Source organism: Trichosurus vulpecula, chromosome 3, assembly GCF_011100635.1.
Source record: "Trichosurus vulpecula isolate mTriVul1 chromosome 3, mTriVul1.pri, whole genome shotgun sequence".
Taxonomy (NCBI): domain Eukaryota; kingdom Metazoa; phylum Chordata; class Mammalia; order Diprotodontia; family Phalangeridae; genus Trichosurus; species Trichosurus vulpecula.
Genome location: NC_050575.1, coordinates 285519613 through 285537149, shown reverse-complemented (window position 1 = coordinate 285537149; position 17537 = coordinate 285519613). Strand labels below are relative to the sequence as shown.

At 38.7% G+C, this 17537-nt stretch overlaps 1 protein-coding gene across 1 annotated transcript in view; it reads right to left on the bottom strand.

Moving 5' to 3' along the window:
• PYGB (glycogen phosphorylase B) overlaps positions 1-15385 on the bottom strand; it is an 86573-nt gene extending 71188 nt beyond the window's left edge. The window contains exon 1 of the mRNA XM_036749070.1: positions 15051-15385. Within this exon, the coding sequence (XP_036604965.1) occupies positions 15051-15293 (243 nt within the window). The 5' untranslated portion in view covers positions 15294-15385. The remainder of the gene's footprint in view (positions 1-15050) is intronic.
• Between the last annotated feature and the right edge of the window lie 2152 nt (positions 15386-17537).

Genomic DNA, 17537 nt, shown 5'->3' with positions numbered 1-17537 from the left:
CTAGTTCCTTGGGTGTGACCTTCTAGGTCCTTGGGTGCGGCCTTCTAGGTCCTTGGGAGCAGGCTTTGAGTGAGTCCAAGTTTTACAAATCAAATCCTTTTATTAAGGGGATTGGTTCTGTGAAGTTTGGATTCAGTCAAAGGGCTGCACCCAAGGACCTAGAGGGCCATATGTAGCCTTAATGCTGCATGTTCCCTACCCTTGAACTCTGTATATATTTGTTTTTATTGACTTTATAGTTATGCTGCAATTATTTTCACATGTACTTCTTGCCTCCTACATTAGAACAGTAAGCTCATTAAAAGCAGGAATTTGTTTCATTCCTTCTACTTTCATCCCCAGGCCTAGCACAGTGCTTAATACATAGGAGGTGTTTAATAAATACTTGCTGATTGATTGCTCGAGAAAAAATAAGGGGAAAAAAGTACTTTCTCTGTTTTCCCCTATGATTCTTCATCATATCATGACATACCCAAGAAAACAGTACTAGAATTGGAAACTAAATTCCAATCTAGAATTGTTTCCATTACAAAGATTATAACACTTATATACCATATTGAGATACCAAAACTGGTTCTAACTCTCAAATCTTCTTACATGGGAGTAAACCTCCTATCTTCACTCTCCTTTGAGTAGGCCAGCATCAAGTAGAGAAAGCAGTGTGGCACAATGGAAAAAGCACAGATTCTGTAGCAGGAGGTCCTGGATTCAAATCCTATCTCTGCCACTTACTTGCCAGTGCGACACTGGACAAGTAACTTAACTTCTCTGGGCCTGTTTCCTCATGTGCAAAATAATAAGCTTGGACATAAATGACTTCAAAGGTCCCTTTTAGCTCTAAATAAAACAACTATGAATACCTAACAATAAACATAATGTCTAAGCCTAAAGTCAAAAGAGTTGAATATCTATTAGAATCTTGGTGGGATGGGTATGATGAAGTAGAGCTATTGCTGTTTTTATATGTAAGGTTGAAAAAGGCAAAGGTCCAAGATTAGAAAAGTCATCTGATGTGAAGGGCAAATCACCTTAATCCCAGAGTATATTCTGACAAACAGGAGCATGTACTGATTATTGTCCTTTACACTTGAAGGTAAAGCGCTAGCAGAGCTGTTACCCCTAATTTGGGCAACTTGCAAGTGTAGCAAAAAATAACTAAACATGCCTAGCAGCCCCCTCCACACTGCATCTGGGAAGCGCGCCTTTGCTTTTTCAGTTCTTGTCACAAGTTGGTAGCACTTGTCACTGATGACAGTTCTACATAACCTCAAAGGGAATGGAAAAGTCCTGATTTACTCTGACAGCACTCCCCACTGAAAGCATCAGAAACCATAGTTTCAACAGTAATAGATGAAAGTGGGGCAGGTGAACATGATGACAATATTAAATGGCTATACGTCTCACTATTCATTTAGTATAACACTTCGCTGAAAGCCATGATCATTACAAGTATTCAGATTCCCATGCTACAATGCTTATCCCAGGTCACACCTCTAAGAAGCCTTTGGTATGTTTAAGATCTCAGTTTCCAGGATCCATGAGTAAACACTATTGGAGTCAGACTACCTTACAGTGATAGAGGTAAAACGGAAGACTTGCAAAAAGAAAGTGGCATAGAAATCATCATGTAATAAATCAATTCAACTGGAGTGGAAATAAAACCTAAATCAATAAACGCAGGAAGGCATAAAAACTATTATGCATATGGGAAGTTACAGTTTTACTCAGAAATCAAACAGATATACTCATCACATACATTTCTATTATAGACTACACAGCTCAGAGTACTCAAATGTGGATCTGTGATCTAACAGACGACAATGTAGATCACAATCTATCCATTTCTGCCCATTCTATGTGACTTTTGTCCAATGCCAACCACAGGTTTATCACCTAGAACCCATCCAATGGGCTGAGATCCTTCCTCTCATTCACACATTTCTTTAATACATTCTTTATACTACTTATCTGATGTAATTCCTTATTTGTACTCTATTGCAGCAGGCTTACATCCACCATAGGCTTTTCTGTTGTCCTCTAGTGATTTCATACTCAATTTCAATTCTATTGAGGCTATAATATTCCATTACTCTCGGCCAAACATAACACCACCAGGCAACTCTAAGCATTATAATGATGGGCCATTGTTTCAAGAAGAAGCTTAGGGATTAATAAAATTTTTACAATCTCCCCAAAAGTAATTCAGCTTGTTCTCCTCTGCTCCAGTTCAATTCTGGAGCCAACCCATTGTGCATTTGCAAATGTCGATACAAGATACACACACAGATATATACATACATACACACACACACACACACACACACACATCCTACAGATTATCCATCTGTAACCAGAATGGCCTTTGTTTTCTTTGAGTGACTCAATTTATCTCAGTGAGCTTTACTAGGGGCTAAGCCCCAGGCCCAAACCCCATTAAGTGTTAACATAATCCATGTGGATGTGAACCTCCCAGGGTCCTAAGGGGAGGGGCCAACTCAAGAATCAATCACCAGAGCCTGAGCTCTGGTGATTCAGATGATGTTTGATGATGTCTGAAGCCCTATAAGAAAGGAGGACAGAGCCATTTGTGCGGGGCTCTGGAGATGGTGTTGATGAGGAGACTCTGGGCAGCTGTAGTTAAGGAGCCCTCCAGCTTGTAAACCCGGATGTTGAAACTTTGTTGAACTCTGGTTGGGACTTGAATCAGACAAAGTCTGTTGATGTCTGTAATTTGTTTGCATTTTGTTTTGAAGTTCAGGGTGCTGGTTTTTTTCCCCTGACTAACTGAATGATATCTGAATTAAAAGTAAGCTTGTCAACCCCTTCACCTTGCTTTCCTTAATTAAGCCGACTGAAAGAACCTGTGCTGTTGGCAGCTTTCTGGGTGCTGGCTGTGGGTGAATCTTATACCCCCATACAAGCTGCTAGCCACGTTGTTGACACACCATCCCACTATAAATCACAGTCTGGACAATAGGCATATTTCATTCACTTGGTTTTTACTGTGTGGATAGTTAGACCAAACACTTTCAAGTGCTTCTGGATATTATCCTGAAAGTTCAGCAGTGTTCTGGGGTTTGATGTAATCTACATAATGTTATCCCCAAATAGGACCATCTGGAGGGACACACAGCATGGTATGGTGTAAAAGCACTGTCTCTGGGGTTACAGGACCTGGCCCTGATGAGTCCTACATGTGTGACCTAAAAACTAGTCACTTAACTTCCTTGGGCCTCAGTTTCCTCACCTATAAAATGAGCAAATTAGTCTTTACAATCCCTTTCAGCTCTGGATCTATGATCCTATGTATATCCTCCTTCAGAAACTCAGATTGTATTGAAAATAAAAATTTCTATAATTTAGAAACAATTAGTTGCTTCTGTTTAAAGGAATTTAGCAATATATGTGATGAGTGCATTTATTGTACTTCTGAACAAAACTAAAGCTTCTATGGCTCTAATTCCACATTAGTTAGCCTTGAAGAAGAAACCCAATTCAAGCTTGAAAAATACAGCCTTAAGGAAAACAAATACTTAAAATTAAATCTAATTATTAGAATTTTACCTTTAAAAAAATCAGGTCTACTTTCCAGAATCTCAGGGCAAATACAGGACCTACATTGTCTCTTAAATAGTGAACATAATTTTAAAACTCAACTAAAGGTAGAAGAAAATAGAAAAAATATGTTTTTCTAAAGTGGAAGAAAACAGAAAAAGAAATGTTTCTACAGTGAATCCTAAACACAAGTAACAGATGCTCTTATGGATAACTATTTATTTGACTTTAATACTCCATAGCAAAATATCTTGTCATGTGATGATTACCTACAAATCAAATGCATCAAATCTATGAGAATACATGTGATGATGCACAAGCCAGATCTACTAACAGAGAAGTAGTGTGACACAGCACAAATAGCACAGCAATAGGACGCAGAAGACTTGTAGCTCTACTAGGATGACTAACCTTACAATGAAATAACAATCCCTTGCCTATAGTACAATTCTATGATATTATGAATATCTACATGCTCATGATTACCTCCAAGTACTCAAACTAACAAAACAAACCACTAGAATTAAAAATATGGTCATTTGGTATACTCTCTCTATACCAGTAATCCTCATCCCCGTAATTGCTCCTCCTTGGAAAGTATATGTTTATTCAGGCCTCCATGAGCATTCCCATCTCTCACTAATGATCTCATTTGCTTGGTATGGAAAGGGCAGTGAACAAGAAGTCTGAAGTCAACGATTCACTTAATTCCCTGAATCTTAGTTTCCTCATACATATAAAAATAAGGATACACTTCTGGCTCTATAACAAATTTTCAGTGGTTCATAGACAACCTATTTTTTTTCTTTTCAAAATAGGGCTTAACATTTTCATCCCTTTAACAGACTAGATTTCAAGTTCCTGGAAGTCAGAGGCTATCTTTTCTCTATTTTTGTATCTCCAATGCCATGTAATACTCCACACAGAGTAGTTTAATAAATGTTTAGTGAATTGAGTATAACTGGGTGAAATTTCCACACCAATGTGGAGTAATACAAATGAGTATAAACAATGTTTTCCAACCAATATGTTCAGTTACACAAAAAACGGGTGAAAAGCTAAGTGATAGAACAATATAAAAACTATACTAACAGAAGAATGACAGATCTTTTGAAAACTAATTAAGCATTTCTGAAATCTAACAGTGGTTACTGGTCTTTAAAAAAGCAAATAGTCAATCCATTTTTCTTCCCATGACTGAGATGAATAGAGTTTAAGAAAATTAAGACATTCTTCTCTCTTTCCTGAAGAGTTTAAAATTAGATGTTTTGTTTCACTGAAATACAAAACATGCTAAAGGAAAAGAAAGAAAAGACTTTTGTCCCTTGGAAGAACAAAAAAAAAAAAAGATACAAGTAACTGATTTTGCTATGAACTAATAAAAAAAAGCCAGAGGTAAATAATAACAAATTGTTGCATAGTGAAAACCAAAATTTCTAATAACACTATTAACATGACTACATGTGCTTAAGTATGAAATTTATGGAATTTCAACCACTTTTGAAGACCAAAAAAACTAGAACTCGAAAGGCAACCAAATTAAAGATTAAAGGTTAGTAGACTAGCTTTCAATTATTTTTCTAATGAATGTTTAATGGTAAGCATCTCACTAGTATCTACTGTATTTATAAAACTGTCTAAAACAAAACTCTAAATACCAACAATCACCTCCTGCTTCCTTACATTTCTCCTTTCCCCCAAAGAAATTTCTATTCTTTAAATGAGAAAATAAATGCTTCCATTTTGTGTCATATTTGCAGTGCATCGGTAGGTGTTTGGGACTAATTTGAGGCCATATGTAATACTCTGTAAAATGCACATGGATATAGTAAATGTTATTTCAATAACTATACTATATTTGATTTTAAATTCCATAAGCTTTTTTACATTGTCTTTCTAACTATACTCACCAGGGAGGCACAAAGAAATGGTATAATAATGTGATACTGTCATTTTGAGCATACTGTAAACCACTGGTGTCAAACTCAAATAGAAATGAGGGTGATTAATCCCTACATGAGGATCCTTGTAGGCTGCATATTGATATAATTTTAAAAAGTAATGTTATCCCTATATCAAGTTGCCTACCATTTTCTGAAGAGGAAAGGGGAGGGAGGGAGAGAAATTTGAAACTCAAAATCTTATAAAAATGAATGCTAAAAATTGCCTTGACATATAATTGGGGTAAAAATACTATTTAAAAATGTAATGTTATCTATATTTTATTGTATTTTTATTTACTTTGTTAACTATTTCCCAATTACATTTTAATTTGGTTTCCCCCACTCAGGTTACAGTGTTTCACACCTCTGTTGTAGACCAATGAACAGAAAAAGGAAACATGTTTGGTTAACTGATCATAGATCTCTGACACTGATAGGATATAGAAGAGATGAGGCGCTTTAATTATCCAGACATTTATTGGGCTTCTCTCTGCCAAAAGCAAAGAAGCTAGTAGTTTCCTGTCTTTAACAATGATAGTTGCATCCTTCAAAGATAAAGGAAATCAAATGGGGAAAATTATATTCTAATTCTATTCTAGATATGATTGTCACAAACAAGGAGTGTGTTGTGATGAAAATGATGGGAACCTTGAGGAATGTAACTGCTTCATCTTAAGTTTCTGACTAAAAAAACATGGAAATAAGACAGTCTTGACATGCACCCTAGATTTGGGGAGGGCAAATGTCAAAGAGTTCAGAAATGTATGATCCAATGGACTACAGCACAAATCAAATCAGAGGGATGGTAAACTTCTTTAAGCACAAGAAAGAATTCTGACAAGGAAGGAGGAAAAGAAAAAATTGTTTAAAGAGCTAGCTATGATATATAAGGAACTCATCAACGAACTTACATAATAAAAATATATGTACAGAAAGGTGGAAACAAAGGTAGGTAAAAGAATACCAACCCAAAAGTTTTCATGGCCCTATAAAGAATGGCATCAAGAGTACTAAGGTTCAGAAAGAGCTGAGGTCGGCCAGGAAACTGTAAACGAGAAAAAGCGATTGGGAAAAAGAAGAAGATTAAAGGGACAGAGCAGCTACGTACGGGAGATGGAATAATGATAGTGTACAGAGAAACAAGAGAGAAGTCTGGAATACAAGGAATAACAAATCTAGCTAGCAGGACACTGATATCCAAGATAAGCAAGCAGATGCATCCCCTGATAAGTTCAAGTCACCAGGCTCAGATGAACTATATCCCAGAGCACTGAAGGAACAAACAGATGCGATGGTGGAATCATTGTCAATGACCTTGCAAAGATCACAATGGGAGAAGCATCACAGAACAGAAAAGGCCCTTATTCCAATTTTGGACAAAAGGCAGAGAGTAAGGCCAGTAAGCTTGACTTCAATTCCCAGCAAAATTCTAGCTCATATTATTACGTTAAATTCAACGAATATTTACTAAGCCCTGACTATGTGCAAGACACTGTGCTAGGCATTGTTACTAAACCTCTAGAATGAGAATATCTAGAAAATAAGCACTGTGATATCACAAAGACCAAGCGTGACTTCATTAACAAGAGGTCAACTCCCAGCTTGCCTAGAAGAAGAGGTGAAAAAATGGTATCTTCTTTCTTTCAATGCAGGATAATGGCTATGGGATATCGCTTATACTATTAGACTCAGTTGACATGTTGGTTAGTTTTGCTATTTTCCCCCTTCTCTTTATTTTTGTTAAGGGATAGCTTTTCAAAAAGAAGAAATCAGGTCAAACTAACTTTCTTTTAGGACAGGGTTATTAGATTGATAATTTGGGTTATTAGATTTATAATTTCAGTTAAACATTTACAGGTTGTTCATGCTATTCTTGTGGAAAAGATAAAAGGGTTAAGAGCTAGATGACAACATAGGTAAACAGATTTCTAAAAGATTGAATAATCAAACTTAAGGTAAAGTCATTAATGGTTAGGGATTTGTGAGGAGGTTTCTAGAGGAGAGTCTTAGAGATCTATGTTGGGTCCTTCAGTGTTTTAAATTTTTTTTAAACAATCACCTGAAAACATAAAAGGCATGGCTGTCATATTTGGAGACTGCACCAAGCTAAGTGAGAGGGATAGTGAATAATAAAAAAAAAATGTCCTCTTAACACTTGAGAGCTATAAAAAATGGAATGGTCTGTCCCAGGGGGTAGGAGCTCCCCTCACTATAAATCTTCAAGCAAAAATCATTTGGTAAATATCTCAGACAGGGGATATGAACATATGAAACATTCCATATGATCCCCTCATACAAAGAGAGTCTTGTTGAAGTACAGGTTGGACTAGACAGAGTCTGAAATATTTCCAACTCTGCCATTGTATAACTTTATAATCTACCAAACAACCATCAATTACAATCTATGATCCCAACATAATTTTTAAGTCTACTCATTTCTAAGCATTGCTTTAATTTTCTAATTAATCTAGTAAGCCTCTACATAGCAATAATCCTCTTTCAACTTCTCTCCCCAGCCCCTGCCCTCAAATCTCAGGGCCTTCACACAGGATGTCCCCAATGGCTGGAACACACACACTCTTCTCATCTTTACCTCTTAGAATCCTAAATTTCCTTCAAAGCTCAACTCAAATGTCACCTTCTCCATAAAGCCCTTCATGCCCTTCTCCGTAAGGCCCATCCTACACACCACATCCTTCTCTCCCCAGTGGCTAATTCCTCCATCCAAATTTTCTTGTATTTATTTTGTATCCACTAATATTTGTAAATGGTGCCTTCCTGGATAGAATGTGAAGGCAGTGACTGTTTCATTTTTGTCCATGCGTCCCGAATGCTTAGCATAGTACCTGACATACAGTGGGTGCTTAACAACTTGCTTACTGACTGACTGACCTTATCCCAGGCCCTTTCATTGAGAACTAAAAGAACCTCTTATGTAGGTCTCTGGTTAAACAGTCCACCAACTGAATGTAAGATTAAGCTCCTTGAGAACAAAGGCTCTTTTAAAAAAAAATTTTATATCCCTCGCTCAACGTAATATGCTAGATGAATAAATTTACAATTAATAAATAAATGCATAATGCTTAATAAACATCTATTGAATGATACTTAACCAGTGTTTAAGCACTCCAAAAATGTTCATGAAAAACAATAAAATTCACCCACCTAAAAGAATTTCAATAAGGAATATGTCACAGCTATACTTAGCAAGGACCAACATAGCATGATTCCACCTGCTTGGAATCACAACTAGATTAAATCTTAGGGATCTCTTCTTTATCCACAAGATATTTCAAACAGGATCTTTTCCTTTTGTGTAACTAAATTTAACATTCATAACACACTCATTTATTCTCCAAATAGCTTTGAAAGGAGGAAACAATAGCTAGAAATCTGTTGAAGGATGAAGGATCCAGTCTGTTTATATACACCTGTACTTTTTAGTTCTGGGACATTCTCAGCTTCTCTGTACCTACAGGCACTTCCAAAGAGAACATCTGAAGAAATTTAAGTTTCACTACACAGAAGGAAGAACATTTTGTGCTGCAGATTTTAACAAGTCTTCATGAAATGCTTATGTTAGTTAGCCTATGCTGGGAGAAAAGTCTGGAATCCTAGACAACAGTTTGCATTGAAAACACCTCAAGGTTTTAGTAGGCTGCAAGCTCAATATAAACTAAAAAGGTGACAGAGCAGCAAGGGAAACTAATAGGATCTTAGGCTACATTAGGGGAGACAGTGTCCAAAAAAGGAGGGACAGCCCAGCAGTTTCCCTCTGCCTTGGTTAAAGCACATCTGAAGGGCTGGGATCAGTTGTAGGCCAGATGCAGGTCAAGTCCAGAAAGGAGAAACCAAGAACTGGAGCCTATGGCACAGGAGGTTCAGTTTAGCCTGGAAAAGAGAAGGCCTTAGGGGAAGTAACTGTCTGCAAATATCGAAAGGGCCTTCACATGGAGGTATGATTAGACTTATCTTGCTTGGCCCTAGAACGGTAGTTCTCAAAGGGTCTGACAGGAGGTTTGCTATTTAGGAGACAATAGTTTATATATTACTGCAGGTAAAAGAAAATGTATGAATAATTTTAAAATAAATTTTACTTACCCAGCATACATAGTATAAGTAGAGAATTCACAAAATAAATAAAACCTGCCTATTACACATGCACTACACACTAAACGTTAAACATATCAGACCTTGAGCTCACAAAGAAATCAACAATAATGGTTGCTCTTAATGAAGAGAAAATAAGCACAGGTGACTACTCTTCCTTTCCATAGTGTTACCAACTTAAACATTAAGTGTGCTGTGTTCTCCTTATGGCAAATAATACTGTGCTATGAGCATAAAACATTTAAGAGACACTGCCCTAGAAAGTAAAACTACTCAGAATCCAGAGACTATCATCATTTCATACATGGAAATACTTCCACTTCAAGTTGTGGTAGGTATCATCAAGGTTTTAATGTGTCTGTCTTCTCCAAAATGCTAGTCTGGTCTATTAAGAACACAAGTTTTGTTTTTCTAAATCTCAGCTCTAAAAAAATGTAAAAGAAAACAAAATTTTGAAACCGAAATGGATTTATCAAAATTTTGCCCCATAGAAAGCAAATCTATATTCACTCTGATATTAAAAATCTATCCTCTGGTCTCTGTTTCTAAAGAGGATTGTAACTTTCTATGCTATGTCCTATAAAATATCTACATCCAAAGAGTCATAATTATGGAAATATAGCTGTTATTCAGTCTTATCTGAATTTTTGTAACCCCATTTGGGGCTTTCTTGGCAGATACCGGACTTGATTTGCCATTTCCTTCTCCAGCTCATTTTACAGATGCAGAGCTAAGGCAAACAGGGTTAAGGGACTTACCCAGGGTAACACAGCTAGGAAGTGTCTAAGGCCAGATTTGAACTTAGGAAGACAAGTCTTCCTGACTTCAAGTCCTGCAATCTATCCATTGCACCACCTAGCAGCCCCTATGGAAATATACTTGTCATTAATAGATATGCCAGCTCCTAACTAACTTAGAATGGTTGGTTTGTTCTATGTCACAGTATATTTATAACTAATGTGGTACTACATGTTTTCATCAGTCTTTCAACTTTAATATTAAATATTTCAACACTGGGGAAAGTCTCTAAAATAAAATGAGGTATTAGTTTTTATTATGGAAGATGATTCCACAAGAATCCAATGGAACACAAATGATTCCCAACATTTTTGCTGCTGGAACAAATTTCCAGATTTCTACACTCATTTTACCATCCCTTAAAATATTTTCTAGGCACCTCATCACCTTTGCGATGAAAAAGAAAAATATCTCTGCACCCCTATTCATTTTCTTTCAAAATAACTTTGTTTAGAAACTACACTATAATGTAGAGGGGTAATAAATGGCTTAAAATTATTCTTTGTACCAGAAAAAAAAAACATCAGATACGATCATGGAAAATTTTAGTTATGTTCTTGTTCCATTTGTAAAATAATCTATTATAAAGAGCTAATAAATTATCAAAAAGAACTTGGCAAGTTAAATGCTTAATAAATACCATAAAAAATAGAAAGTATCTTTTGTTCCATTCAAATAGCCTTCAAAAAAGGTCACTGCAGACAGCAGTAACATTACTTATTAAGTGGGATGTGTGGTTTAATTAAGATGAAAGTGAAATTTATTCCCCTTTCCTTCAAAATGTTCCTAGTTACTCATTAGGCATCAGAATTTTAACCAATATCTGGTAAGAAAGATTGTTTTTTAGAAGTCACTAAAATGCTGCTGAAATATTCTGCAAGAAGCTCCATTACTTCTTTAAAGTAAATTATTTTAAATCTCAGTTCTTGTTCTAGCGTAGGGGTGAGGAGTCTGTGGCCTTCTAGGTCCTTGGGTATGGCCTTTGACTGAGTTCAAGTTTTACAGAACAAATTCTTTTATTAAGGGGATTTGTTCTGTGAAGTTTGGATTCAGTCAACGGGCTGTTCCCCCTCCCTGTTCCAACTGCTTTAGAAAATGTTTCCAAACACTGACTCACAGAATTTTTGAACTAGAAAAAGTTTCAGAGACGGAATCTTTTTATGGATGAAGAAATTGGGGTGGTACACAGAAAATGATCCGCTAAAGGTGGTCACCCAGTTAGCTATGGACAAAGCTGGGTCTGCCACGTTTCTTGCCTCTCAGTCCAGGGTCTGTTCCCTGCACCCCTTGGCCCACTGATCATGACTATTTTTTTAAAAAAATCTCAGCTAGCATCTTTTAAACCTAGCCTTACTTATTTCCAATTGAGGGAAAAATTGCAATAGTAGATAGAGAACTGGACTTGAACCATGGAGACCTGGGTCCAAATTCTATGTATTTGTGGACAAGTCAAAAACTCTGTTTCTTTATCCTTATAAAATGGATATCAATCAACAAGCATTTATTGTGTTGCATATGTGCTCACACTGTGTTAAGCACTAGGTATACAAAGAAAAAGCAAAAAATCTGTCCTCGAGAAGCTTACAATCTAACAAAAAAGACATAAATTAGTATATGCAAAATACATGCAGAGTAGATAGTAGTAGTAACCTTGGAGAGAAAAACACTAAGGTGTTTTTTTCTTTAACGATGATAAATGTAACTTTCTATGCTATGTCCTATAAAATATGCTATGCTTTAACGATGAAAACACTAAGGTGAGCCCCACTAAGCTGAGGGGAGGGAAGGCTAGAAAGGTATCCTACAAAAGGTGGTACTTGAACTGAGTCTTGAAAACAGAGACTCCAAAAAGTGGAGGAGAGGAGGCAAGGCAGTATAGCCATGAGGCATAGGCAACGCAAAGACTCAGAGAGAATAGCTTTAGTGGTAAGTGTGAGGTACAGCACACAGGCCAGTATGGTTGGATTGTAAAGCTCATACAGGAGATTAGTAAGTAAAAACCTGGAAAGATAGGAAAGGGATAGGTTGTGAAGACCTTCAATGATACTTGCACTACCTACATGATGGGGTTCTTTCAGGGAAGTGCTTTGCAAATCTTAGAGCACTTCATAAATTTGAAATTATTCTGCCAAGTGTAATCCTACAAATTTTTGCCAGATCTTCTGACTTGCTGAACAGCAGGTACACTAGAAAAATCTTCCTTGGACAATATTAGCAAGAAAGTAGTAGATAGAAATAGTAAATGGTGAAGAGGCTGTGGAAAGATGGCCACATATATATTACTGGTGGAACTACAAACTGGTCCAACTAATTTGGAATTTAGTAAAAAAAAAAAACAAAAAAAACCCAAACTCATATTGTTTGATTCATCAATACCATTATCAGTACATACCTTAAGAAGATTAAAGAGAAAGAAAGATACCATATAAACAAAATATATCTAGCAGTACTTTTTGTGATAGAAAAAAGGAGAAAAAAATGGGTATCATCAATTCAGGAACATCTGAAAAAACTGTGAAATATTAACGTAATGAAATATTACTGTACTGTGCCATAAGAAACAATAAATATGATGAATTCAGAGAGATAGGAGACACTTTACAGAAATTGATTCTGAGGAAAATAAGCAGAAAAACAACATCAATGTAAACAAAAAGGTACATTGAAAGGAAGCCAAACTCTCCTAGATAAGAGGCAATAAAACATACCTCCTTTCTCATGGTGGACACCTAAGGATAGAAAGCACTGCGCAATACACTATTAGATTAAATCATTGTGTGGGTTAGATTTAATAGACTTCCTTTGTTATAATAATAAAAATAGCTTTGAATTTTTGTATTTGAATAGCTTTCAAGTTTATAAAGAGTTTTATAAACATTAGTCAAGCAAGGGGGGCAAAATTTTCTCTGGAAAAATCCTTCCAGTGTTGTTATAAGACTGATTACAAAGTATGAAAACTAATCTCTGAATAATTAAAGTCATAGTTGAACCCAAAAGGAAATGAAGAAAAGTGTTATGGATATAAGCAGGCTGCGGCATGTTTCCAAGGAAGAATTGTTCAGGAAAAGGAACATGAAAAATATTATCAAATAAATGTATGATCAGAAAAAAGGGTGGGTTGGTCCAAGGGCTGTTGTACATTGTCCTGTCATATTCAGCATTTCCAAATGCCTGCAAATTGTCTTTAATCCTAAAGTTAATCTCTTTCCTGATTTGTTTTCGTTTATCCTTAGTTTATTTTTAAAATATTTCAACTGTCAAAACTAAAAACCAAATTTCTCAAGGATCATGCTGGAGGAAAGAAATGCATTTTTTTTCTCCTTCCACATCTCTTACTCCTCGATTTCATGATTTTACACACAATTCCTACAGTGGTATAGTTTACCAAATCAGGTCAATAAGACCTACAATGTTCTGCAGACTACTATTCATCATCTTTCAGCACACTAGACTGACCAGGCTTAGCTTCCTGTATACACCTCCACAAACATTACAGCAAAAAATAAAACAAAACCAAAAAAACCTCAGAAGACTAATCCTGCCCTGGAGCACATTCACAAGTCTTTTGCAGAGAATTCGGCAAGACTTTGCTAAAACTGAATATCAGATAACTAAGAATATTAGGGTAAGAATAAAGAATCCTATCAAGTTAGCTGCATGGTCTATGCAGACCATGACATTCTGAAATGCATGTCAAGACTGACATTTTTAAAAGGAACTTCCTGGGAGCAATGTCTTCTGTTAAGGAGGGGGGAATTATGAGATCATACACTTTAAAGGAGGAAGTCTAATCCTTTCATTATACACAGATGTACCAACTGAGGCGCAGGGAAGGTGGTTAAGTTGCCCAAGGTCACGTAGTAGTTAACTGGCAGAGCAGGGATTTGAACCTAGGCCTTCTGACTCCAAATACAGGGTTCTTTGTTTCTAAGGTCCCTTCCAGTTCTGCATCTATTTCCCTAGGTCATTCTAGTGGTGCCTCAGAGGGAGCTAAAGGGAAGTCCAGAGGAAGCAGCGGGGAGGTTCAGCAGGACAGATAGAGGGAGGGAGGAAAAGGGAGAGTGGATATGGAACACAGAGGGCTCCAGCTGGCCTGGGTATCCCAGAGTTCGCAGGATGGAAAAGCCCTGAGGTTGACCAGAGGAGAGGAGGATCCAGGAGGGTGGAGGCAGCTTTGTGGCTAGCGGCGGAGGGTTGCTGGACCAGACAGGTGAAGAGGAGAAGGTGTGCAAGAAAGGGCTTAAAGGAGTGCCAAGTGGGAGACGGTGCAGGACGGGGAAGGGGTGCAGAATAGGGAAAACAGATGCAGACAGGGTGGAAAGGCTTTGGGGGCTGGGGTACCGACTGAGGGAGGGATGCAGCACTGGGGGTAGCATAAGACAGAGGAAAGAGCAGAGGACAGGGCGGGGAGGTTACGCCGGCTGGGGGAGGGGTGCAGAACGGGGGCGGGGGGCAGTACAAGACCGAGGAAGGGGTGCATGACAGGGTAAGGAAGAGATGCAGGCTGGGGGGTACAAGACGTGAGAGGCTGCAGCACGGGGGGCAGTACAGGACAGAGGGAGGGGCGCAGGACCGGAGTGGGAAGGAGATGCGGGGAGGGGGCGGTACAAGCTGGGGGAAGGGAACGGCCGCCCGTGGACTCACCTTGGGGTCCTTCTCGTAGTAGTACTGCTGCGTGCGGATCCAGCGGCCCACCAGGTGGTCGCGCACCGTGTGAGCCAGCGCGAAGAAATAGTCTCGGGGAGTGGCCACATTGCGGTCCTTGACCAGGGTGAAGTGGAGGTGCCGGTTGAAGCTCTTCCTCACCTCGGCCACGTCGCCCAGTCCGGCGATGCCCCGCACGCTGATCTGCTTTCGCTTTTCGCTGTCGGTCAGGGGCACGGCCATCCCGGCGGTTGCGGGCCCCGCCCGGCGGGGAGAAGGGACAAGGGGCAGAGAAAGACAAGGAAGACGATGCTGCAGCGGCAGCCGCAGCCAGCGATCTGAAGGCGACCTCCGGGAGACGGCACTGCGCCTGCGCACCACTCCAGGGAGGCGGGTAGGGGGTGGAGCTAGGGGCGGGGCGAGGGCGGAGAGGGATGGGTCGAGGAGGTAGAGGAAGAGACCAAGCAGCAGGAACCCAGAGGGAGGAGGGAGCTGCTCCTCCCCTCCCTCCTCCACCTCCCCACCCCCACTCCCGCCCCTTACTCTACCTAGGGTTTTTTTGTTTGTTTGTTTTTCAGGGAGAAGTCTCTTGGACTTGTGGATAGAGAGCTGGAGTGCTTCGGCCAGCTCTCTAAAACTATTAACTGCAGGAAATAATCAAAGCTAGCACTTTTGTTAATTCATTTTAAAGCCTTGTTCGTATCTCCGTGACCCTATCTGGGGTTTTCTTGGCAGAGATACTGGAGTACTCTGATGTTTCTTTCTCCAGCTAGTTTTACAGATGAGGAAACTGAGGCAAACTGAGTGAAGTGACTTGCCCAGGGTAAGCCTCTGAGGCCAGATTTGAACTTAGGAAGTTGAGTCCCCTGGACTCCAGGACTGGCATTCTATCCATTTGGCCACCTAGCTAGCGTTTACATATAGCTTTTTAAGGTTTGCAATATGCTTTACAAATATTATTTCATTTTATCCTGACGACTAGGAAGGTGATATTTTGCAGATGAGGAAGAAACTGAGAAAAGTTAAGTGACTTGCCCTGAGTCACACAGCTTGGTGAGTGTCTGAGGCTGACTTCCTGACTCTTAAGTCCAGCCCTGCAAACCATTTCACCACCCAGCTGCCTGCCTGTATTGATAGAGGGAGTTTCCACTTCCAGGGTTATTGTGAGGATCAAATGAGAAAATATTTGTAAAGTGTTAAATGCTGTTTATTATGAAATGGCAGAATCAGTCTCTATTCTTATCCCTTATTATATAAGAAACATTGTGCAAGGCCAGTGGATAGGCTCTTAGATTTTGATTTTAGAGCTGGAAAGAATTGTAGTGGTCACGTAGTCCAACTCCTGATTTTACAGAACAGGAAATAGAGGCCCAATGCTTCAAGGTCTGCAAAGCACTTCACAAGTATTATCTCATTTGAACCTCACCACGACCCTGGGAAACAAGAAATCCTGGGAAACCCTTGCCTGGGGTCACATAGGTAGCAAATGGCAAAAGAAGGATTTGAACTCCCGGCCTTCTAATGTCTTCTAAAGGGCAGCTAGGAGGTGCCTGCAGTCGGGAAGACCTGAGTTCAAATGTGACCTTAGACATCTCCTAGCTGGATGACCCTTGGGGCAAGGCACTGAATCTTGTTTGCCTCAGTTTCCTCATCTGTAAAATGAGCTGGAGAAGGAAATGGCAAACCACTCCAGTATCTTCATGAAGGAAACTCCAAATGGGGTCATAAAGATTCGGATACGACTGAAACAACTCAGCAACAAACCTTATTATGTCGGATCCAGATCTATTTTCTTTAGATACTCCAGAGAAAGTTAAAGGAAAGATCAGGACCCTTCCTTAGGAGTTTCTTTTGGTGCATTTATTTAAACGTCCACACCTAACAATTGGCTAGAATTGGGAATAACTCAGGAAAAGTGAAGGTTGTACAATGAATAGAGTACTGGACCTGGTTCAAATCTGACCTCAGATACTTACTAGCTGTGTGACCCTGGGCAAGTCACTCAACCTCTGTTTGCCTCAGTATACCTCCTCTGGAAATGGGAAGAATAATAGCATCTCCCTCCCAGGGTTACTGCAAGATCAAATGAGATAATAATTGTGAAGTATTTAGCACAGTGCCTGGCATGTCGTAAGTGCTATAAAAATGTCAGCTATTAATATAATAATAATTATCATTATTGGGTATCGCAGAGTGCATCTACATTGTGTATAATCCCTTTAGCCTTGGTTGTCTAGGGCAGGGCCTTACAGTCTGGTATGGTAGCCCATACCTCTTATTGTATGTTGGGCTGGGAGAGCTTAATGGAGATGGATAGATGTATAGATATACAGACACATATATATATATATATATATACATGTATATATACACACATAAAAGAATGTCTACCAAAGTGTATGAAGTGCTATATGCATAATAATGATAAGCTCACAATTATATTGGCTTTAAGGTTTATGAAACCTTACTTTACTCACAGCTACTTTG